General features: G+C 39.1%; 1 protein-coding gene across 3 annotated transcripts in view; it reads left to right on the top strand.

Moving 5' to 3' along the window:
* Positions 1-4,465: 4,465 nt before the first annotated feature.
* LOC131679293 (MLX-interacting protein) overlaps positions 4,466-24,911 on the top strand; it is a 178,574-nt gene continuing 158,128 nt past the window's right edge. For all 3 annotated transcript variants that reach the window (XR_009303825.1, XR_009303824.1, XM_058959996.1), the window contains exons 1-2: positions 4,466-5,540; positions 5,605-6,317. Coding sequence is in view for 1 of the 3 variants with exons in the window: in XM_058959996.1 (XP_058815979.1) it covers positions 5,818-6,317 (500 nt within the window). In the remaining 2 variants the exon portion in view is untranslated. The remainder of the gene's footprint in view (positions 5,541-5,604; positions 6,318-24,911) is intronic.

The raw sequence follows: 24,911 nt of genomic DNA, 5'->3' as shown, positions 1-24,911 counted from the left end.
CCATCTCAAACCTCGAGCAACAAGCAGTGACTAGTATTCAGGTCAGTAAGCTATTCGACCAGGTGCTGATGAAAGTCGATGGATGTGTTTTGATTGACGATGAAACCTATGCGATAGCCGATTTCAAACAAATTCCGCGTCTCAAATTTTTCGCGAAATTTTTTTGGCTTGGCAAGGAATCTGTTTCCTATATCCTATATCCGAGCTATAATAACACGACAATGGAATTCAGTTCCTCCCGAAACAGCAGAATCCACCAAACTGTTCCTAGCTTCGTCCAATAGCGAAGTATTGGGCGATAATGAAGCGGAAATTGAAGATAAGCACTATCTCCAGCGAGATCGGTCTGATAAAGAATAGGTGGAGTCAGCAGGCCAAGGCCATGACTGAAGAAGCTGTGCACCGAAAGGAGAGCGACATCAACAGAAAAAGGTGTTTATTCCGTCGAAATAACGATGAATGATTCGTTTCAGGTGTTTTTGCAAATCCTCAGAAACTCTTTTACTTATACGCATTTAAAAGTACCACATTTCTAAAGAATCCAGTCTTATTGTTGGTCGTAGCGCTTGAAATTTTTTCTTTCGTGTACAGACCTATGGATGATTTGCCTAATATGGAAGAAAAAGAGGTGCGATAAATTGCTTGTCGTCAAAACGAGCCCCAATTTAAAACTCTGGTTGGTTGCTATAAAAATCTATGTCTTCCGGTCACAGCAGCAGATTCCCCGCCAGATCAACAAGTTACCGCCAAAGTTATCCGCAAGAACAAATTTATATTTCTTGGGAACATTTCAGCACAGACCTACCAGACATGACAATGAGAACAGTTCACTGAATAAAATGTGATCATCATTTCAAATTTAAATTCGCTTGGAACACTATCGCCGCCTCGTGGCGATTCTTTGAACTATAACATCTGTTTGACACATCTGTCCATTTGACATGACGGTACATTGGTGTGCGTATGGGCAAATGCACCTAACATAACAAACATCAATTAAACGGGTCAGATAAGACCTTCAAATTTGTATTCCGAAATGAATGAATTCTAGGAAAGGTAGAGGCTTCTTTACGAGCAACAAATGACTATGTACGGGGAACGTGCCATTTGAGCCAATATATTCTGATTCCATGTTTGCCTAGAAAGGATGATCGTAAACACAGAAAGCGATGAGAACAATTTGATCCGTGCTGTAATGTGGACGAACAGTCAAGTTGTGCTGAAGATTGTGGAAAGTGCTTGTTTGACTAAATTGATATTGAAGAGAATGTTTCCACACAATGCCAATTGATTTTCATTATTTTATTTTCAGCTGGATAAGTTTTAACTCTTAACAATGTGTAAAGCAATTTCCTAATCTACTCTCATTTGATGGCCAACAGAAAAACATGTTGAATTAATTGCCAAACGTCTCAAACGCTGCCAAAATCATCGTCTTTGCGGTGCATCCTAATGGCCACTGCTTCCTGTATACGATGCTCCTCTAAAGTTTACGTTTTGTTCACACAGAAAGCACCTTAAAGTTTTGATTTTAAGACGAACGGTTACTACAATTAACTGTAGAGTACCAGCTTGTTTTGTTTGTTCCTAACATAGAGTACTTGACAATCAGCAACTGTATTAGTGGGTTAAACGATTTGTTTTCCTGAACCTGTCATAGGTGGAGGAAAACAAATCGAAAATAGCTTTTCGGTCGGATTATTTTCATCATGGAACCTAACCAACCGGTATTGTGCATGTCCGGAATAAGTTTTACAGTGTCATATGCTGTTTTCGGTTTTAGATTCGAGTTGCCCTAGGTTCGCTGTAATGTTTACAGTTTCCATACAAAAGTGACAGCTCCGAGCGAACCTAGAGCAACTCTGATCTAAAAACGAAATCAGCAATAGAGTATTTCAAAACCATTATAAATACTTTAGGCGAGCTATTTCAAATGTTCAAATTGGCTGACAGTTTTATATATGACAGCTGGAGGAAAACAAACCCCCAATTAGTGTGTGTGTGTGTGTGTGTGTGTGTGTGTGTGATATCATTTGCATAGAGCTCTATAGTTCATTTAGCACAATAATGGCAATAAAACGCAGACGCTTAATGGTATGTGTTGGGTATTTTTGTCAATCATGTCATATGGTCACGCACCTCTTCAGAGATGCCAGGTACTTTTTTCAAATGTCTGCAATAATAATTTTAAAAGTCTGGGAAGAACAAAAAATGTCAGGAAAGCTAATGTAACCAAAAGCCTTTACATTCAAAAATTTGCAAATATCTGCAACCAAACTAAAAAATCTGCAAATATCTGCAACCAAACTAAAAAATCTGCAAATATCTGTGTCATCGAAAAAATCTGCAGCTTAAATTAAAAGTCTGCGAATTTGCAGACTTGTCTGCAAATCTGGGATCTGTATTTTTGTTTGTTTATTTAAAGTTTCGCGCTCCACACTCCATGCAAACAATCAGGGCGATACTTTGTTTGCTACCAGTTTAGGAGCGAAACTGTCTTTTTCGTATTTTTGGCAATTCTCAAGCTGGTACTAGGGGCAGATCACTTGTGATGCATTTTGAAAAATCAGCTAAATTAAATGCACTTCTTTCTATCAAAATAGAAATTCATAATGTATTTTGCGTTGCGTGTAAGACGTCAAAACCGTACAAAAAATTAGCCCTACATTCAACAAAACGTCGAACAAAGTGAATCAGCGTAGGACGTTTGTTAAACAAACTTTTCTCCGAGGGAGTGCAAAGTTGATGCAAAAATGGAAATTAAATGCATTTTTTCTAATTTGATGCAAATTTGTTATACATTTCTAGAGTGATCTGCCCCTAGAGCTGATACTAGTTGTAAATAGTAATAATGATCGCTATTGAAAAAAAAAACTCGGACGAAATCGATGGCCTAAAACGGGAGTTATTGAAAAAAAACCTAAGGGCGATACTTCAATGGTGATTCGTGGGATTGAAAAAGTAAACAATCGCCAAAAAGGCGATACTATTGCGCACTTCCCACCAACCTGGACTCCGCACTTTCAAAGTGCGAGTGATCTGAAAACAGCGAGCTGTCAAAACACATGTATTTCCAGTGATAGAGATGGTACTTTCATAGACAGACCAGTCGAACTAACCAGTCTATGAGAAGAATTTAATGAAAGAGTGGTAAGTGCGCAGTGCGGTTAGAATCCAGTTTTAAATGCCACAAACAATATCATTTAATCGATTTATATAGTCAAAACAAAATGTAATTCAATAATTTTGAATACTTTATGCAGTTTTGAGTTTCGATGATTGATTCATGCAATCTATGATGCAAAAAACACAATAGTTTTTAAATTCTTATTAAAACCAAATCTGAAAATATTCACTGTTGACTTTCATTGAATGGTGTCACTGCTAGTATCGCCCTTTTCAAGAAAAAGCGTTGAATTAAGTTGTTTAAAACTGATTTACACCGATTAAATCTGGCGATTAATATTGCGCACTTCCCAATAATCTGGACTCCGTACTTTCAAAGTGCGAGTGAACAAATTGCTACGTAAAACTGCGAGATGTTAAAACACAGGTATTTCAAGTGATAGAGATGATATCCACATAGACAGGCCAGTAAAACCACAGAGAACAGACATATAAGCTAGAACAAACTTTCCCGAAAAACCTGTGTAAATATTTAAATGAAAATACGTTGAAAATCACCATCGCATTCAGAGGTGACATTACGCATCTCGAAACGAAAGTTTATTGTATGCGAGCTTGTATGAAAAAGTCGATTCGAATTGGTTGCATAATGTGGCCCCAGGTTCGTATGCGTGAGTCACTGTTGTATCCAAGTTTACATACAAGTCCCGTATTGCGCTTGCTGGCTGATCGAAGCGCCGACCAGCAAGTTGCTACTTGCTGTTGTTATTTCAAAGCGACAGTTTAATTTCTTACACAAGTTGAAAACTTTACTTGTATGTCAGTTCTCAGTGGTAAAACTAACCCGTCTAAGAGAGGAATTTATTAGAAGAATGTGAGTACGCACATTTCAGTCTTCAGTGCCACAAGCAATATTCCGACGAAAATTGATCACCGACGAAAGCAAACTTACTCGGCTATTTCATTGGTCGACCCCAAAATACCGGACTTCGTCAGACGACTGGGAAATTACACAACTATCAAATTTTCTATGGGGGAGTCTGAGTGCCTGTACCGAATACTCTCTATGAATTCAGAACAGTTTAAATTAAGCAACAAGTAGAACTGCGGCGTATACCAGTCTAAAATTTGAAAACAACGTTTCGAAATTGCAAACCATAATCGCTACTCTGCTCGGGATGTGATTGTTTCAGCTTCAGTTCTACTTTGAAACTCCCATTTATACAAAACATGATGCTCTTAATGTTTTTTCAACATTCCTACACCTCACCAAGATTTGCGATTATGACATTTCACAATATTGACAGCGCTGACGGGTCGTTGTTTTGCTGAGTTGTGCGTGGTCGGTGCATTTTCATTCGAAGTGCATTTTTGTTCTGATGACTCTTCTGATTGTTCGTCGTTCAAAGTTTCAATCGCAGGAGGCAGATAAGATCGGTTTTCGTGTGGTTTGAAAGTGAATCGGCGTCATTTAGCCCGTTCGATTGTTATCAGTGTTTCGTCGCAGTGAATGGTTAGATTCTGGTTGGTTTTGGAATCTGTGTTAGGCTTTGAAACTTGGGCACGTTTACGTGTTTACGGGTCTTCCCGAAAAGAAAACATTTTCTCGTTTCCATCTGTTAGCTAGGAAAGAAATAGTTTTGATTTTACTGGTGAAAATCCTAGTGTAAACACATCGGAGGTGTGTGCTGAATGTTTCTAAAAAGATATTTTGAACAGACGCTTTCGGTGATATAACGTCATCAATACGGCTCGCAAATTACATTTCTGTATCGCAGTAGCGAACGGGGGCCATTTCTTTTTGATCGAGTTGTGTTGTACCCTAGTTTGTTTTCTTCAGCGACTTTGAGTGGATAAACAGAGCGTCAAGGTTACGACAAGTTCGGAAGTGCAGACTGGACCGGGAAGTCCTCTAAAAATAGCATCGCAAACCTGTTCAATAGAAAAGTGGAAATTTTATAGATGTGCTTTGCGTACTGACAGAACTGTGCTGTGCAAGAAAAGCAATACAAACAAATATACTCACTAAAGGCAAAAAGAAAGCACATTGTTTTGGAAGTGTTCATCTCGACGGTAGGGAATCCGCTGTCAGTCGCAGATCAGCTGTGCTCACGGGTGGAAGTATCTGGAAGGCATCAAATCACGGACCGTCGGGTGGTAGCTATGGCAAGAAGATCTTCGTTCAGATATATCACCTTTATTTTGACCTGTATGTGTAGTCGTTAATGTCCAGAAGGAGGATTGTGATTTTTGTCTGCAATCATTTTAATCACATTCAAAACACCAAAGTCATCCTCATACACCTAGTGCCTATCGGTGCCAACTCAACCGAAGGCGTAGAAAGTGCACCGGACAGGAATCCTGGCAGACAAAGTTTAATCGCAACTGATCATCATACTTGAACAAAACTAATGGTATGCTTCTAAAGGTCGAAAACTGATTGAAAACTAACGTCGCTTTTTGTCCTTTCTTTCCCAGCCTCTCCGTGATATGAATAAGTGTGATATCTAGCGTAAAGTTAGCGGCAAGCAGACAACCGAACAACAGGCTTCAAAAAGTATTTGCTTCTTATTCGTGGATCTTGCTCGTTCGCTCAGTCTGAGCATAGTGTAAAATCGTGAGCGGATCAAGTGTGAATGTGTGCATTTGGTAGTTTTCAAAGATAGTGATTTACTCCTGTGATTAGTGTAGATGTCTTTAACGGATCGTAACCCGTTCTTGAATATGACCCCGGGACGTACAAGTAGGATGGCGCGTGGTAAACTTAGTTCCGCGCTTGGCGTACCCGGTGTGGGTAGTGGAGGTGGCATTTGTGGTGAGGAGCGTAAGAGAACCGGTGAAACAATTCACTCCGGTCAGTTTATGGTGTCGCACTTCGAAAACGAAGGCCAAGAGGATGAAGACGATGAGGACCTGGGAATGCAGGTCGTCGTCGAAGATGTGAAACCGGCTATAGTCGATACCGTCATTTCTAACATTATATCCAAGCGAAATCCATATCTGGCGATGGAGACATCGGCGAGCAGTTCGACGGCGCTGGCACCGATGAGAGGTGGTTTCGGCGGTACGGAGTTGATCCGTTACGCGCAGAAACGGCAGCCACTGCAGTTGACTGGTCGCTACACCTGTTCCCAAGTGGAGATCGACACGGACCTGTCGACGGTGTTCAACACTCTCAACGTTACCTACACGTAAGTCTGGATAGGTTGTATATACACGATGGTGGTGGTAGTGTATTTTATATGTACCTTGCAAGTTCATATACTTCTGTTACAGTAATGGAAGGGGATATTATTCTTTTGCGTACAAGTAGACATGGGGACATATGGGTTGTACACAGAAGCCCTGCTCTTAGAGCATGATCTTTTGGGCCTTTGTTTGTGCCACTAAAGGTTTTAAACTTAGTAGACAATCATTATGGTTTCGGCATTTCGACGCCCATCGGTATTTTTTACTGAAGGTTCGAATTAGTAATTAAAGTTTAAAAATGGAACAGGCATAACTAACAAGCGAAAAGCGAATGGAAAGAATGTTGACAAATGAATAACAATAATGTTGATTTAAGTTTGTAATGAATGATCTATTTATTGAGAAGCGTAATCAGTTGAAGATATTTCAACCTAGGATTTGATAACAGCAATTTGTTCAAAAGAAATTCACGTACTTTTACTTTTTCTATTCTAGTATTAAATTGCAAAATGTGAAAAAATTGGTGGAATTTGAGCTCGCTAACTGAACTGCACTTTTAGTCCACTTGCCAGGTTAATGCAATATTACTCTCATAATGGTGATACACTAAACAATTGTTTATTATGTAATAGTACAAACAAAACAATTTTTTCAGAATACTTGTTACATCGAAATGTAAAGCCGCTTTACTACATTTCGTAGCGGAACTTCGTCTTCTTTTTCAACAGACTTTACAGCCGCCATTATTTGAGAATTGGCAAAGCTGTATTATTGTGCAGCATGAGGCGAAACCATGTCACCATTCATCTCTGATAGGGAAATACTGTCCCTCACCTTTCACAAACTTGCGCAAGACTTTCCCCACCACAGACCTCATCTCCACACTTATAGGCGACATACAAATTTCATCGCTTGATATAAAGAGAATGTTTCTGACCGAATTACTTCATCGCCAATTGCCTGTTAGTAGAATGATTTAGATTATTACTGCTGCTGCTACTGCTGATAGGATTGTTGTTCTATTCCCTATTTGACATGAGACACGGAATAGAAATGTTCGTATTGGAAGGATTTTACTGTCCGTAGGTTCAAGGTTAGATTCGTTTCATTGAATTCTCGAACCGAATCACAAAACATACGTATTAGCAAACGTTCGTCTGCGCATATTTATAAAAAAATATGGATAATATTGAAAGAATAATGGAAAAAGAAATAAATTAGAAAAATCTTTATCTTAATTTGATTAAAATTTGCGATTGTTGATCAGTTCTATACCATTACCAAGGAATAAACATGTTTGGAAATTCTATCATCATTGTGTAGGTATTAATCCGAGCAATAAAAATTTTGTGATGAATCATAATAGAAAATTTGGTGAATCAAAATGTGCCTCATTGTTAAATTTTTTTCATTCATTTGTTCCATCCAACTGTGCTGCCGTTCTAAGCATAATTGTCCCATGTATATAGGGAATCCCATAGAACATGGGTCAGATATGCTTATAACGGCAGTGTACATGTTGCCTGCAAATAATCGATAATATAGAAATCTGAAAATTGCGCATGGTGTTCGCTAGAATGCTGCAATTTTTATGTACACAATCCTTTAAAGTTTTTGTTTGGACCCGTGGTTGGGTCGGGTTCTGGTCCCAACCACTGTCAGTTCGCACATTTTGACAACGGTTGGGGTTGGAGCCTGACTCAATTTCGCTTCGGGCAGGAGCTGCATTAGCAAATGTCTGAGGGTTGTCTGCTGAGAGGGAAGGGAAACAAACGACGCGCGCGTGGAACTGTTAATGTATCCGCCATTCAAAGTAAAGTTTTCGGTACAGTTAATGCTCATTTTGGGCCGCCTAAAATTATTTCATATTTTTTTCACAAATAAAATCGAGTTCTCTGTTGTACCCTCGGCATGATACTGTACCTTGATGTGATCCGGGGGCTTTTCCACCAAAGCAGTATTATAGTGATTATATCACAGAAACTTCTGATACGATTAATTTCTTTTTAGTTAAGCTACATTTTGATCAATTTTAGTACTTAACTTGGCGACCTTTATTATTCACTGCCATGGTCAAATAATATACAATGTGGGTTTAGGGCCCAATTCTCTCTGCAGGCACCCTTCTTTTGTTGCTATATTTTCAATTAGATCCATGCTAACACTCACTAACACAAATTGCTTATTCTCTCATATACACTAACAATCTCTCATTCCAAACGTACAAACGTGGCCTACGCGATAACACAAACCTGGTCACAAATACGAACGCCCGCGATCTCGCCAATATTCAAACACCCCGATTGATTAGGTGAACGTTGGAACCTAAGAACCTAAGCTCGCGCAATCATGAATCGGTCACGTCCGGAAGTCTCCGCCCTTGATCCTAGCAGCCCAAATTCATGCCTTTAGTTGGACCAATAGAAATAAAATCTAGACAAGACGTCATCGCGTGATCATTGAAGAATACGCGAACATGCGAATGGCCACACGCTTATAAAAATGTGTCCACGCGAAGTTACATACATACTAGCACACGCGACAAAAACGTCCACATACAACCGCTCGAGTCCTTCGCGATCATCCACGCACGACCACACCCACGATCTCATAAAAAGTACAACACCCCGGTGACTAAGTGAATGGTTTAGCACTTATAAATTAACAATCCCGGTCTCGAGAGTGAACCTCCAAATGCCCGTGTTCGCGCGATCATGAATCGGTTTCATCCGGAATCCCCTATTTTCGGCCCTAGTAGCATAAGTCCAATGCCTTCAGGTGGACCAATCAAAAATATAATGCTCATATCCACTAAACTACATAAAAATCGAATGTATACACACAAAGTCACATACACGCGACAACAAATATAAAAATGCTTGAGCCCTTCGCGACCATCCACGCAACCTATACTCGCGCTCTTCCAGACATTATAACATCCCGGTGATATTATGAACGTCTCAGCACTTGTAATCACTCAAACTCAGTCTCAAGCGTGAACCTACAGTCCCCCGCACTCGCGCATTCATGAATCGTTCACGTCCGGAATCTCTATCCTCGATTCCAGAAGTCTAGGTCCACGCCTTAATTGAATCAATTAACTCTACAGCTCCAGTAGGGCAATTCTCGAAAAAAAAATCGGAATATTATTAATACTCAATAACAATACTAACTCTTCTCTTTATTTTATTTTTATTTATTTTCGGTCTCATGCGTTATATTCTTGTGATGACCTTTTCGAGCTCATACATCCAAGAAGAGCAACATTGATGCCAACAATGATTCTTCTCTGCCATCAGACGTCGCCAGGTTTTAGAACAATGGAGATGTATTCTCATACTCGATGGAATCAGATAAGTAGGAACGATCAACAAACTGCAAGTAGTATATAACACATTTCTTGTTTTAACGTATAAATTATTATTCGCATTAAAATATTATTTAATAGGCTCCACACATATCTCAACATACACAAATACACAAATGCTTGACAGGTGACTAGGCCAAGTGCATTCACTCGTAGGATCTATCATTTCGATGATCGTCTCGATTCTACGAAACCAGTGCACAAGTAAGCTGACATAAGCTAGTCTCATCTGGTGAATGCATGTAACCTGGAAACCCCAGACACGACAGGACGAGACGGACAGACTGGACTCGACGAGGCCTAGTTCAGAGTTTTCGGGCATTCTGCAATGCACGGTTAGTGACCTAAAAAAAGAAACATATTTTTCCTTTTATTACTATATCTTAAGTTAGGTTCATACTCATACTCACTAACACGATCAATAGCATATTCTCCCATATACACTCACATCCAAAGCGCACAAACGCCCCTAACTTTCGCGATAACACAAACCTGGTCAAAAACGCGAATTTACATTACAATTTCAATCATCCACATACACCTACGCTCGTAATTTCGTCAACATTAAAACACCCCCTTACTTAAGTGAACTTTTCAGCACCTCTAACTTTACAACAGCGGTCTCAAGCATTAACCCACCACTCGCGCGATCATAGACCAGCTACGTTCGGAATTCTCTACTCTCGACTCATGCCTTCAGTTGGACCAATCAAGAATGATGCATATTCACCAAACAACACGTTCTTCTACCATGCACTAAAAATTAATTATCATATTCACGGTCCGCGCGCGATCGTTCAAGAATACACGTGAATATGCGAATGGCCACACGAATCTAAAATCGAATTTATGCACGCAAAGTTAGAGACACGCTAGCATTCAATTGCTCGAGCCTTTGGCGATCACACTATTACACAATTAGTAAACGCCCACGCTAACCCAGACAGATATGCACTCCTGGACTCGAACGCTAAAAACCACACCTTCCACGCATACACCACCAAGGACTGAACATTAGATTTATACATACAAAGCAACAAGTAATAATTACAGGTATTCGTCTGGCAACCGGGGGAAGTACATCTCAAACGCAGGACTTATCATTTCAATGATGGCCTTGGATCTGTGTTGCCTGTGTTCAAGGCACCATAGCTTTGTCCGTCAGGTCAAGGATGTATGAAACCCGCTAGCCACCACCCTCGGCCCTAGCTGCCCATAAAGGGATAAAAAATAAAATAAAATCGAATTCTCTGTTGTACTTTGGGTTTGTTTATTATCCTTGATTAATTGTTTTGAGACGGCCTTTTTATTTTCTAGTTGTTCTTCTGTAAATACCTGTTTTAATCCACCTAGTGGTGCGATTGTGCCTTTCTCGTTTATCCAAACTATGATTCATTAGCTGGTTTAGTTCAATAAAATTGTGGTAATGCCTATTACATCCTTATTATACTTAGCACGCATCCTACGAGTACCACGAATGTAGGCGATGACTCACTTTAAACAAAAGAGTATAATATTTAATTAATGTCCTGGCTTCCTGGAAAGTAGTCTCGCTGGTTTAACGCCATGCTTTGAAATCTGAAACGTGCCCGTGCCTAAGCTCTACGTGCGTACATACATCGACGATGTTCTATTTTCAAGCGCTTCTTCGCAACAGCCAGTAATGAATACCGGACGTAGTTACAATAAATAGATGTACAAAGCTGATGTGAACCGCAACAAAATCGTGCGACAAAATCCGAAGGGCTTCTAGTTTTTTGTTAATACGAAGAGAAAGATCTACTTTGGTACTGTTAACCATGAGATACTGTTAACTAAGCTTGATGAACTAGATTGCACTGTCCGATGTTGTCGTTGGTTTCGGTCCTACCTTGTTCACCGTTGAAGTCGTTATTCAAATTGGTGACAATGTATTTGAATTTAAATGTAATACTTCTATTATTGACGACGATCTTAAACTACTGATTCGCTTGAAGAATGTTCGAAGAATGTTCGAAGATGTCAATATCAACGTTCTCGTGATCCTGCTATGAAATGTATCTATCAGGAGCTACAAAAAGAAATTAAGCATAGATTCACACTCTTAAGAAATTAAAATTTCGCGAAAGAGGTTGAACAAATCAAGCCATATTCTGAACCTTTCTGGAAACTTTCTAAGGTTCTCAAGAAACCTCAGAAACCAATTCCAGCTTTAAAGGACCACTACATACTTCTTGCTAACGAAGAAAAAGCTCGAAAACTTGCTCAGTAGTTTGAGAGCGTACATAATTTTAATCTCAATGTTGTAAGTCCTATTGAAAACGAAGTCTTACAAAAATATGAAAACGTTTCAAATCAAGTATTGTCCCTAGACGAGATTGTTGAAACAAACTATCCAAATCCATCATGAAAAAGTTAAAAATATGAAAGTTCCAGGTAATGATGGAATTTTCAACATTCTTCTTAAAAACCTTCCCGAAATCACCATGAGATACTTGGTCAAAATATTCAACAAATGCTTTGAATTAGCATACATTCCTGAAAGATGGAAATAAGCCAAGGTTATTCCTATTCTAAAGCCAGATAAAAACCCAGCAGAAGCATCTAGCTGTCGACCAATTAGTTTACTCTCTTCTATTAGTAAATTATAATTTGAAAAAATCATCCTAACTAGAATGATGTCCCATATCAATGAGAATTCTATTTTTCTCCCCGAGCAGTTTGGATTTCGTATTGGACATTCAACTACTCATCAACTTGTGAGAGTAACTAACATGATAAAGGCAAATATCTCAGAGGGCTATTCCACTGGAGTTGCTCTTTCTAGACATCGAAAAAGCTTTCGACAGCGTCTGGCACAAAGGTTTAATTGCCAAAATGGGGGTGGGCGTAGCGTAGTTGGTAAATCGATTGCCTTGTACGCAGCGCACCTGGGTTCGAGTCCCGACTCCGCACATAGGGTTAAAAAAATTTCCTAAGAGATTTTTCTAACCCGAAGAGGCGAATGACCTTAAGGTTAAAACCTCTATAATCGAAACAAAAAAAATTGCCAAAATGTGCGATTTCAATTTTCCAATTTACAAAATAAAGATAATTAAAAATTTTCTCAGTAACCGTACCCTACAAGTTTCTTATCAGAATTTTAAATGTAATAAGCTACCCGTAAAAGCAGGTGTCCTTCAAGGGTCAAGCGTCGCACCAATCCTATACAAAATTTTTACCTCTGATCTTCCAAATCTACCCGTAGGCTGTAAAAAATCACTTCTCTGCGCTGATACTAGCATCTCAGCCACTGGTAGGAGTCTTCGTATTATGGTAATTGTTTCCGGACGTGACCGATTCATGAGCGCGCGAAAACGGACGTTTGTAGGTTCGCGTTTGAGACAGCGTTTAAAACTTCGTATGTGCTAAAACGTTCTCCTTATTACCGGGGTGTTATTAAGTTTGAGCGATTGCGAACGTAGGTGTGCGTTGTTAATCGCGAAGGGCTTAAGCGTTCGTATGTAAAGTGTTTTCCACGTGTGCTCGCGTGCATGTGACTTCGCGTGTACAGAACTGGATTTTGTAATCGTGTGGCCATTCCTATATACGCGTGCGTTCTTGATCATGCGGACCTTCATTCTGATAGTTAGTTTTCGGTGTACAACTCACATTCTGATAGGGAGTAAGTCACCATATATCATTAGAGTCCTCGGTCATGTCGTCATGTAACGTGGTGTCCAGTGGATATGAGAGCATTCTTTTTTTAATTGGTCTAATTGAAGGCATGGACCTAGTCTGCTGATATCAAGAATAGAAACATCCGGAAATGACCGATTCATGATCGTGCGACCGCGGGAGTTTTTAGGGTCACGCTTAAGACCGCGTTTGAAAATTTGTAGGACTTTATCACCGCGATGTTATCATGTTTACGAGATCGTGAGTGTAGGTGCCGTGGATGGTAGCGAAGGGCTCAAGCATTTGTATATTAACGTGTTTGTCACGTGTATGTGACTTCGCGTGGATAATTTCGATTTTATAATGATGTTTGATCGCGCGCGGACCGTGAATCTGATGCTTAATTTTTAGTGTATGGTACAGATGGTAGTCCGTTTCACCATATCACTTGAGTTCTAGGTCATGTTGCCATGGAACGTGTTGTTTAGTGAATATCAGCGTCAGATTTTTTGATTGGTTCAACTAAAGATTAGTCCAGACTGCTAGGACCGAGGTAAGACTTTCGGACGTAACCGTTCCATGATCGCGCGAGTGGTGGGTTAATGTTTGGGACCGCGTTTGGAAGTTTAAAGATGCTACGTTTACTTAACTACCGAGGTGTTTTCATGTAGGCGAAATCGCGGGCGTAAATGTGTGTGGATTATTGCAATTGCATGGTCGCGTTTATGGCCAGGTTTGTGTTATCGCGAAGGCCACGAGAGTTTGTACCTATATGAGTATAGATAGCGTATAGTGGAGATATACTAATAAAAGGAATCATAACACGCCGAAAGAAAGATACAAAGAGCTTGATTTGATGTATATAAATTGACCGATACTATTATGATATACATAAATAATGGAAAAGCAAACTAATAGATGTACAAAAGAAACAGACTAATGTAATAGAATAGAAAAACGCGTCTAATTGCAGCAAATGTTGTATTTTTATCATTAACGACAATTACATGCTGTTAGACTTTCATCATGCTATGCTGGCCGGGAATGGATGATTCACGTGCGTTGGTAAATTCATTGTACCCTAATCTATCCAGTCAGACTTACCCGAATGAATAGAACCAAATGCACAAATTGATCACCAGAAGTATTACCCACTATTCTATCATATACGCCAGTTCTGCATCCATTCCCTGACCCAACTGTCACGAATACTCAGACGAACAAGCTCTAGTACTAGTCCTTAGATATAAATGAGGTTCTGTTAATGTTAATTGTATAGTATTAGTCAATGAAATGTATCATTTGGAAATGTGTAATCTGTTGATACAAAGGAGGTTTTATGTCGCCTGGAGAGCGAGATTGGAAGGTTGCAAGAATTTCAGCTCCAGGAGGCTTTTCCCTACTCCAAATAAACAAACAAATAAACAAACATATACATAGATAGACATACGACTAGCACATAACAATTGTACACTAGTACGAAAAGCTACGATTATTTCAAAGCGATAACTAATAGGTTTCTACTTATTGTACTTTATTAAAACAAATTAATTATTAAATTAATTTAATTAGTATATGCACGATGACGAAATCGGCCGATAAATGGACACACAATGACTCCCACTGTGAGCCCCGTCCACGAATACCGCCATCAAACTGTAGAACAATATTTGCAAACACGGCTCACAGTAAAAGTCAATCCACGTCGGCCCGCCAGTCGGTCACGCCACCGCGCACAGAGCAGTGGTTGAGCGTTGGTATGTGCAGGTGCAGAATATAAAGAAACATAGAACATAAAAATATGCGCCTTTGCGCCCGCTCGGTCTCCTCGATGCGCCACTATCGAGGCGTAATGCAATAACCATCTTAAAGCAATTGTCTGTCAGAGGTTCTGTAGCACTGATGCACCTTGGGGAGGGAATTCACACACTCGAAGCAAAATTTATGCAATTTCTGTCCTGAGTTCTACCCACTTTCACAAATTGAATTTAAAATGTGACGCAACGAATGCATTGAAGTTTCACGACGCAAAACAAAACCCGTTTTTCGGGACATCATTATTTACGAATTTTGATGTACCTATACTTGTTATGTATGTACCACAATATCAGTATTTCTATTTGATACTGATCAGTTGGAAGGCAACTGATTTAACAGTAATTGGACAGACCACTATAGTAACTGTTATTTTTAAAACTGTTCTCAATGATATGCGTTGATCTGAACCCTGATCAAGTTAAGAAATATACCTGTTATTTAAAAATGCAACTGTATTTTGAAGTGCAAGTGTATCTGTGCAATGCAGTACAAAAGTTAATTTTAAAGATCGTTGTAGGTTTTTTTATATATTTAGTGGAATCGAAACGAATTGCGTGATTTTCTCATATAATTCACAAATACCGGACGCATACAAATTCTGCTTATCTGATCCTAATTAATATCTTCCTTTCGGTAACTTACAATTTGTTTTTCATTATTCTACTTTGTTTCATTTTCTCAAGTGTAATGCCTTGTGCCTCGTGCGTTAAATATCCACACAGAGTGGTTCAAGATATTCCACCAAACAAACAACACATCTGCAACGTTGCTAAAAATATCTAATTAACCCTCTTAACGCCGTAGTACAGGAAATATAAGATTTTATGGTCACCGCAACATATTTATTTCATGGACTTGTTGACTTTTCTCGGTGAAAATGAATATCATTTTCACCGAGAAAAGTCAACAAGTCCATGAAATAAGAAGTACAGGAAAGTTTTGTCGCCGTATTTGAGTCTTATTTTTTTCTCTTTTGGTTATCACTTTGTTATGGTTCCCGGACTCTGAAACGAAGCAAATGCAATATCAATGATAAAAAGGGACAGGCAATTAATTATTGGTCGATCCCAGGGATTTTGGTATATTATTTAATAACTTCTTTAACAAATCGGGTCCGCCGAGAGTCTCGATTCGACACAGTGGCATATAACGGGTCAATTACGACAACTCCCCATTTGTCTGTGTACATTCAAAACAAACTATGAGCGCCGACGACATTTGGCGTTTCATGTGATACTCAGCTGTATAGTACGTATTGCGAACGACCAATACAGATGGAGACAATCGTAACCTGTTCGAACCGGTTAAGTGACTCGCTCTTATTTACGCAAATCGCGCCGCTGGACCGGTAAAATGTGGCACCCTTTTTACTCTTTCCTATACCTGCTTCTTCTGCGGCTGTTGATCTTGGACGCGCGTGCGATCCTCCTGGAGCTGATTGATGGCTGCCGATTAGATTAGGTTTATGAATATCCTCATTGCTGTTATTTGATGCACAACGCTCCATGTGGGTGTAAATAAATCAATCAGCTCTTATCCATAGATTCGTATGCTCATGACTGCAGTGGACACAGATCGCAAAACAAATGGTTTATAATTCATAGTTGCCAAGAGACTATCCCGAATAAACTCTATAGACTTGTGATTTCAATCGCCATATGATTATGCTCAATGAAACGTCCCATAATCCAAATTGACTCATATTATTGTTGTCTCGGAGATAAACTTTCCCATCCGCATGGCTGCGCTGATAAGCACAGCTGCTATTTTGAACACACACGCGCGACTTCGATTCCGGCCCCTTCCCAGACAAATGATGTAATGGCACGCATTGACCGAGTGATTATGTCGGGTTGATGAAGACTAGCATGCACTTGAATGCCGTTTGCTTCCTATCTCTGCTGCTTACTGTTCATAACATAAGGTCACACTGTGGAAGCTTTATAGACATGGACTGAGCAACACGGGATTCCTTCATCCGTTAGGCCAATGTGAGTGTGTCAAATAGAACAGAAGTTGAATATTTAGGATTATGGTTGGCCGTGGCCGTCAAATTTTAATAACAAACTCACTTGCATATCATGTCAGGGCACAACTCTAAATCTATGAATGTTGAAAATGTTTATCCGTAAAACATTTCAATACACATGGTTGATTGACGGTGTTCTTAACATGTGTATTAGTGCAGGGTTCATTTTAAAAGAAATGCTCTCACAACGTTGAATACACCAATTCATTCTCATTTCTAGGACGATTTTTCAGAAGGGCGTAAGAGCAAAATGTAAACAAACCGGTTTTATGCTTAATATTGAAGTTAATGCTAAAAAATAACCATACAAATTAAAAAAATATAGTAATAAGCATTTTGGATCGCCTTACAAAGATTTTTTAAAAAGGCTTATTTCAACTATGTGGGATGTGAAGTCGAGTTGTTGCTACGCCCTCTATGTTCACTTTAATGATTCTGTCGATATAAACGAGGTATTATACGTTGATTTGAATTAACAATACTCGTAATAGCTCACTGCAACCTAACAATTTAATAAATTGAATAGATTAACATATTTATTTCGTGATTAGTCTGATAATAACAATGGAACGGCTTAGGCCATTATAATCGGTTAGTCTTCCATACCGACCGTTTTTCATCTGCCAACATTCATGCGCCTCTCTATAACCGCCGTAAATTGAAAATGTAATGCTGTAAAGCCCGTCGTTTTCACTCTCGCGTGTGCTATTAATCATTTAGTTTTGGAAGGTACAAACAGGAAAGCATCATATATTTTTGAACAGCATTTCGGAAATATGGATGTTGTACTCAGTAAGTATGTTTTAGTTTTAAATAAGGGAGCAAAAAAGTATGTTTACTCTTTTCAGAAGCTGCGGATATGTTAGGAAGCTATTTGGAGCGATGCCTGTGTTCGGTGCCAACAGCTGTTTGGTGGTAGCGAGGAGGCGGAGGTAGCTAGCTCATCGGTGCAGCGTAGGAATTTTTCATTCGCAAATGTGCATACCTCAACACCTCTTCCAATCTATCTATCAAAGTCTAGCTTTGAAGAGACTCCTCTAAAATTGTCGGTGAACAGGTATGAATCATTCCACACCTTCGATACGGAAACTCTGAATTTGGCATTGCCAGCAATACATAATGTTGCTATTGCCGATCGCGACAACAAAATGTTTTCCGACTGATCGTGGGGCATTGAATCTTGTGGTCAGGGATCGGCAGGAAGCGAAAACAATGGAAGTTGGTGAGTAAGTCTTTGGAAACAGAAGAAGCGTTTTAGGAGCAGACTTACGGTTATGCTTATCCCCACGGCGAAATGATCACTATACACGCAATCCACTGATTCCTGTTATAGAGAATGTAGCATCGGGATCTCAACTACTTTTTCGTGTGTCTCCTCGACAAAAGACAGTCGGCCCACCGTCGAACGATCGCGCAATGCACAGTATTAGTAGTCTCCCGCGCCGTCATCCGCTTTTTCCACCTTTGGTTTCAGGATCACAACTAGTGCTAGACCAGATTAAACGTGGGAATATTGACGAGAAGGCTGATAAAGAAACCAGAAGAAACCCATTTCCAAAAACACACGCTTCAGAGAGCGACGATGAGGATGAAGGCGACATAACGATTATCAACAAGTTTATGCTGTTCGAACCACCAGTAGCTGCTGAGCGTCGAGTTTACGCTATATTTCGAATCGTAACGAGTCCGTTGTTGGTCACGAAGAAGACGACGGAATTGGTGACGAGGAACCTGGTTGTATGTAGCTATAATTTACATTGATTTAATAATGATTTTCACATTTTAACAGCAATAACCAGGAAGCATAATCTTCCGGAAAAGCTTCAATGTCGTCTCAAAGACCAATTAAACGTATCGACGGCCAAGAACATATAAACATTATACGAAGCACGGGGCCGGAAAACCTCTGGCAAACTGATTATGATAGAGATTTGTATTTAAAAGCTAGTATATTAAAAACTAACATTAGCTGTGCCGCTGGGCGTTCATGTCGTTTTATGTTTTTTCAATACGTAAACTTTGAAAAAATCACGTTATTTATTGAATCTTCATCTTACCGATCGCAGTTGTATCCTCTCTGTCATTTACTTCTTTGCTGATTATTTGTGTTATCGTATTGATCCTTATGAATGAAAGAAAGATTTTGGTGCGAATTAATATGCATTGTAACAGTCTGAACATTTATTTGAGAAACGGTAACATGCTTATGCATGCCGTTTTTCATCCTTAGTTGTTTTCATCTGTTGAATTTCCATCGTGTCCTCCTAACGCGTTGTACAGTACATTTAATTCCCCACGCACAGCTCCAACAAATTTCTTATTTATACTTGTGCATACTTCTTCCAAGTAGAACGTGTTTGCGACATTTCCCTTTCCAGATTTCAGCCAAGATCAACTAATAAAATAAGAGGCCGCAAGAGCGGCACGATTTAAAAACAAGACTCATGTCAAAAGCCGTAGCAACACCAGATGATTGTCAAAGGACGATAAAGAAGGGCGTTATGATGTACTAACATACAAAAAAGGCCTAATACATATTTTCCCTTATTTAAAAACCAAAACTTTTTTTTTCTTAAGAGATGCATTTTCATAATGATGCATTCATAAACCTTATTTGTTTTGGGCTTTAGTTTAAATTTCTAGCTTTTTGCGTTAAAAACTGAGAATTGAATACGTTCCGAAAAATTTCAATGTTGATTTTTTCGAAACCATGCCATTGTTGTAACGCCCTTCTAAAAAATTGTCCTAGATTTGTGGAATTGTATGAGTTTCTATGGCGTATTCGCTGAACAGTTCATGAATTTTGGCCCGAACCAATGACGCCTTTTATGCATTATGCCAGTTATACTGCAGAATTCGCATTCAGGATAGCGCGTTTTTTGGAAATGCATATTCATTGTGTCAAACTAATTGAATTTCTTCCAACATATCTAAAAACTATGGGTGTGTTATAATTTCTATCAATAACAATTGTTGTGATTTTGATTAACCCACTTTTACGATAAATAGCTACAACCTACAGCCAAAAGAAAAAGCCGCCAAAGGTAGTATAACGCATCAGAGCTTTACGCCATTAATGAGTCCTCAGAAAGTCTCACAAAACTGTTTGGGTTTTCCAACCTCTTTCGATAAATTTTCATTTCTAGAAGGGATAAACCATTGTTTAGTTTCTCCTTGCAGACAATCACTGTTGTACGTCTGTAACTAGTAATGCAAAATTACTAAGCAATAAATCTAGAGTTTTTTTCATTGTATACCTCGATAGTACGTACCTTCGCTTCGTTTAGCGTACGTACTATCGAATGACAAAAATAAAATTCAAAATATTACTATTTATGTTTAATATTGAATAAAACTTTATAAAAATAATATTTATCACTAAATTCATCACCCCATTAATGATAAACTGATCTATCACCAAGTAATAAATCTTAGAATGTTAGGGTTTCCATTAACCAGGATGGTTCAAAGTGGAGAGTAAAAACATTTGCTTGATCTTGTACAGTTCCTTTGAATTTGGTAGCATTGTCATGAGCATTTCCCCAAAGTTATTAGGATTTTTGCAGGATTTTATTGATTTTCGTAGGACTTCTTTAAAGTTCTAGAACTATCCTGAATTCCTGAAATTCGTAAGATTTGCTAGAAATTCATAGAAATTCCCTGAAGATTTTCTAGAATTTATGATTTTCCTAAACCAGAAGGATTTGTTTTTTGTATATTTTATTCGTGTAATAATAACGGTATAGATTATCCCTCTCGCAGGTTGATGGGATTGACGGTATTGTAAACATCATCAAGCCACCATAGATTCAATAGAGTTATCTAAATATAAGGACCTTCGCTCTTTTTAGTTTTTATTTGCACCAAGTTCTACTACTAAAGGTTAATTAGTTCTCATGTTAATAATCCACCAAACATTATGACTACTGAGGATTTGATTTATATAAGAAGCCCGCTTCAAGATGTTGATTACAATACGCCTCGATAGTGGTGTGTCGAGGAGGCCGGGAGGGCTGATATGAGCCTTTTATCTGTTCTATACCTTTCCTCTATTTACCAGCTTATAACCAACAATCAACCAATAACAAATAGATAATTGAGAAAGGATGTGCTATGTGTGGTGATTGGCTATTCAAGTATTAGTTGTGTTTGAAGTACTAATGTATGTCATAACTTCAGCTGTATCTTGTACCTATCTAATCTATTACGTCTCTCATATATTGTTTTTTTATTTCTTTTCGAGTCCTATACTGCCATTATACACCCGCCTTCAGCTGGGTCAACAAAGATGGTGATAGTGAACGTCTTAACACTCACACATTCTCAAACACGGTCTCAAGCATGAACCTATAAAAAAGCCCTCGCGCACGCGGTTACGTATCGATCACGTTCGGAAGTCTATCCTTGATCCTAGAAGTCTAGGTCCATGCCTTCAGCTGGACCAATTAAGAAAATACGCTCATACCTATTAGACAACACGTCTCATGGCGACATGACCGGGAACCCTATCGATATAAACGATCCCACTCTCTGCCAGAATTCTAACCGCGCACCGAAAATTTAATATCAGACTCACGGTTCGCGCGACCATTCAAGAACACACGTTACAAAATCACGTCAGTGCACAAACGTTAGAGCCCCTCGCGATTTTCCAAGCAACCTACACCCACGAACTCGCAAACGTGATTACACCCCGGTGATAAGGTGAAAATCTCAGCACTCATAAACTTAGCAACACGATCTCAAGCGTCAACCTACAAACTCCCGCGCTCGCGCCATCATGAATCGGGATCGTCCGGAAGTCTCTATCCTCGGTACCAACAATCTAGGTCCTTGTTAATTAATAAAAAAGAAATAATAAAATTGAAAAATAACTCCCATATCCACTAGACAAAATGTTCCATGGCGACAAGACCGGAAACTCTAGTGATATGGGGTAACTCTCTCCCTGTCAGAATGTGATCCGTACACCGAAAGCTAAAGATCGGAATGACGGTCCGCGAATATATGAATGGCCGCAGGGTTTCAAAATCGAATTTATACACGCGAAGTCACATACGCGCGAGCACACGCGACAAACACGTCAACATACGATCGCTTAAGCCATTTGCGATCATCTACGCACACCTATGCCCGAGATCGCGTAAACTTGATAACACTCCGGCAATTGTGTGAACGTTTTAGTACTTACGACGTTACAAACGCGGTCTCAAACGCGAACCCGCAAACGCGCGCGATCATGAATCGGTCACGTCCGGAAATCTTTAGCCTTCATTCTAGCAATTTAGGTCCATACATTCAGTTGGATCAATCAAAAAAAATAAAGCTCATATCCACTAGACCACGCGTTCTACGGCGACATGAATGGGAATTCTAATGATATGTAAGAACCCACTTTCTTCTGGAATCTGAGCCGTACACCAAAAATCAAAAATTAAATATCAGATTCACGGTCCGCGCGCGATCATTCTAGAACACACGCGAATATGCGAAAGGCACACGGTTATGAAATAGAATTTATACACGCGAAGTTCATACACGTTAGCACACGCGACATACAAACGCGCACGCGACATACAAACGCACACGCGACATACAAACGCACACGCGATCGAGCACGTTAACGTACAAATGTTCGAGCCCTTCGCGATGATACACGCGATCGCGAGTCCCTACACCCGCACATACCAGAACCGTACAATGAATATCACATTCAGAATCACGGCCCGCTACAATTGGCCTAATGCAGTGTTTTATTGGGCGACATTGCCTGTCTCGTCTGCAAATTGTAGTATGTGATTCTGACGGGGAGCCCTTCCGAGAACCTAGCTCTACAGCTCCAGTAGGACAAAAAAAATAATTATAATAAGGGTATAGATTATCAAACTATAGGAACAAACTTAAATTTGCTGGGTTAAAAATACAGAGTCTCCTGTTTTGCGCGATAACACTTCTTCTCGTATACACACGGGAATTTAGATTGGTTTTTTATTCCTATCAATTTTGGTCGTTAATAAACTTCAAAAACCCCGAAAATAGATTTTTAAATATATTTTCAAAGTCGATATGATTACAAATTAAAATTATACCCGAATATGAGCAAAAAGGTATATAAACCATAGTTTTTGACTACACAAGATAGGTCTTGATGAGCTAGGGCATATTTCTTGAGCCACTCCAATATGGTGGATACATTTTTTTAACCACACTCACAAGAACCCCAATCGAGGTATTGAGAAAACGCTCATTTAAATGCGTTTTTTCAGCTCTTTCAGTACTACCAGCCTCCATCAAAGTCGTTAGCCTTGCGAATCTCGCCCAATCTAATCTAAACATTGTATCTCCTAGAATGTATGGGCTCAGCACTCAAATTTTAAGTGCATAATGCTCGCTCTAGATTTTAACCTTCAAAATTGCCAAAAATCTTCTTTGATGTTCGAAGAATGTTTCGAAATTTTACAATTTTGCCTTAAGCTAGTAAGACTTCTCAGAAGCTTGTGGGACATGTCATACCTAAAGCTTGAAGAGGTTTTTTGATATTCGTCACTTTCTAATTCTGTAAGTTTTTCTCCAAACACTTTGTTGATATTAATTGTGAGTTCCATGAAATGCACATGACATTTTTATAAGTTTGATAGAATTTTATAAAATGTCCAGACGCCCCCTGATGTTTAAAAGATTTTCCATAAATTCTTAGAATATTCCTGAAACTTTCCAGAGATTCTTAAGATTTTACCTAATATCGTAGGATTTTCTTGAGTTCAGTAAAGCTTGACTGAATCACCGCGGTGCACCGATAGCCGTTAACAAAATCTACTGAAATTGTTATAATGTTTCTAAATGCTCAGTTCGCAGATTTTCCCGAGGTTGGTAAAATATGTGTGAAAATCGTTAACACTCTGTTTTCTGTAGAAATTGTTAGTATGAAAAGTCTTTCCTAAATTCCATACGACCTTCGAAGATCTCCTTAAAGTACATTGAGGTACTCTGAAGTTTGACAAAACCAAACTATAACTAATCTAAGTCGTACAAATTATCTGATGTATTAGGGATCTCCTTGTATGTTGGCAATCTCTCATCTCTCAAGACTTCCCTGATACTGGTAGGGCGTCCCTAAAGCTTGACGGATTTTTTATACTTGTTAGATTTCCACGAATTTATGACTTACTTCAAGTTTGAAATACTTTGCTGGACTTTACAAAACTACTCTGAGTAACACACAACTTCTCTAAAGTATGCAGAAACCCATAGAACTTTCACAAAATTTATCCTATTTTGTTGAACAAAATCAAACAAAAAAACCCGTTTTAATCCACCTAGTGGTGCAATTGTGCCTTTCTCATTTATCCAAACTACGATTCCATGGCTGGTTATGTTCAATATAATGATGGAACTGTCTATTAGATATTCTGTCCGATTTACACATACGTACGACAGCTACGAACTTGAGTTGCTATGTGTCGACGCTGAAACACTTGAAACCAGCGGCGGATCCAGGAGAAGGGGTTCGGGGGTTTGGACCCCGCCAAAGATTTTCAAATTGTTAAGAAATTTTAAATTAGTCTCTCAACTCAAAATCATTTCAAAAAAAAAAAATTCACTGGTTTTTCAGACCCACAAGGAAAGTTTATTTTAGAGGAATTAGAAAATTTTATTCGCGTAGAGGGCGGTTTAGGGAAGGGTGGTGAGTGATGTGGGGGGGGGGGGGGTCCCCATCACCGTATCCCCCTAACTACGACCCGGTTA

This window comes from Topomyia yanbarensis, chromosome 2 (assembly GCF_030247195.1).
Source record: "Topomyia yanbarensis strain Yona2022 chromosome 2, ASM3024719v1, whole genome shotgun sequence".
Taxonomy (NCBI): Eukaryota; Metazoa; Arthropoda; class Insecta; order Diptera; family Culicidae; genus Topomyia; species Topomyia yanbarensis.
Note: the sequence above shows the minus strand (reverse complement) of the source record. Positions and strands in the feature narration are given on the sequence as shown.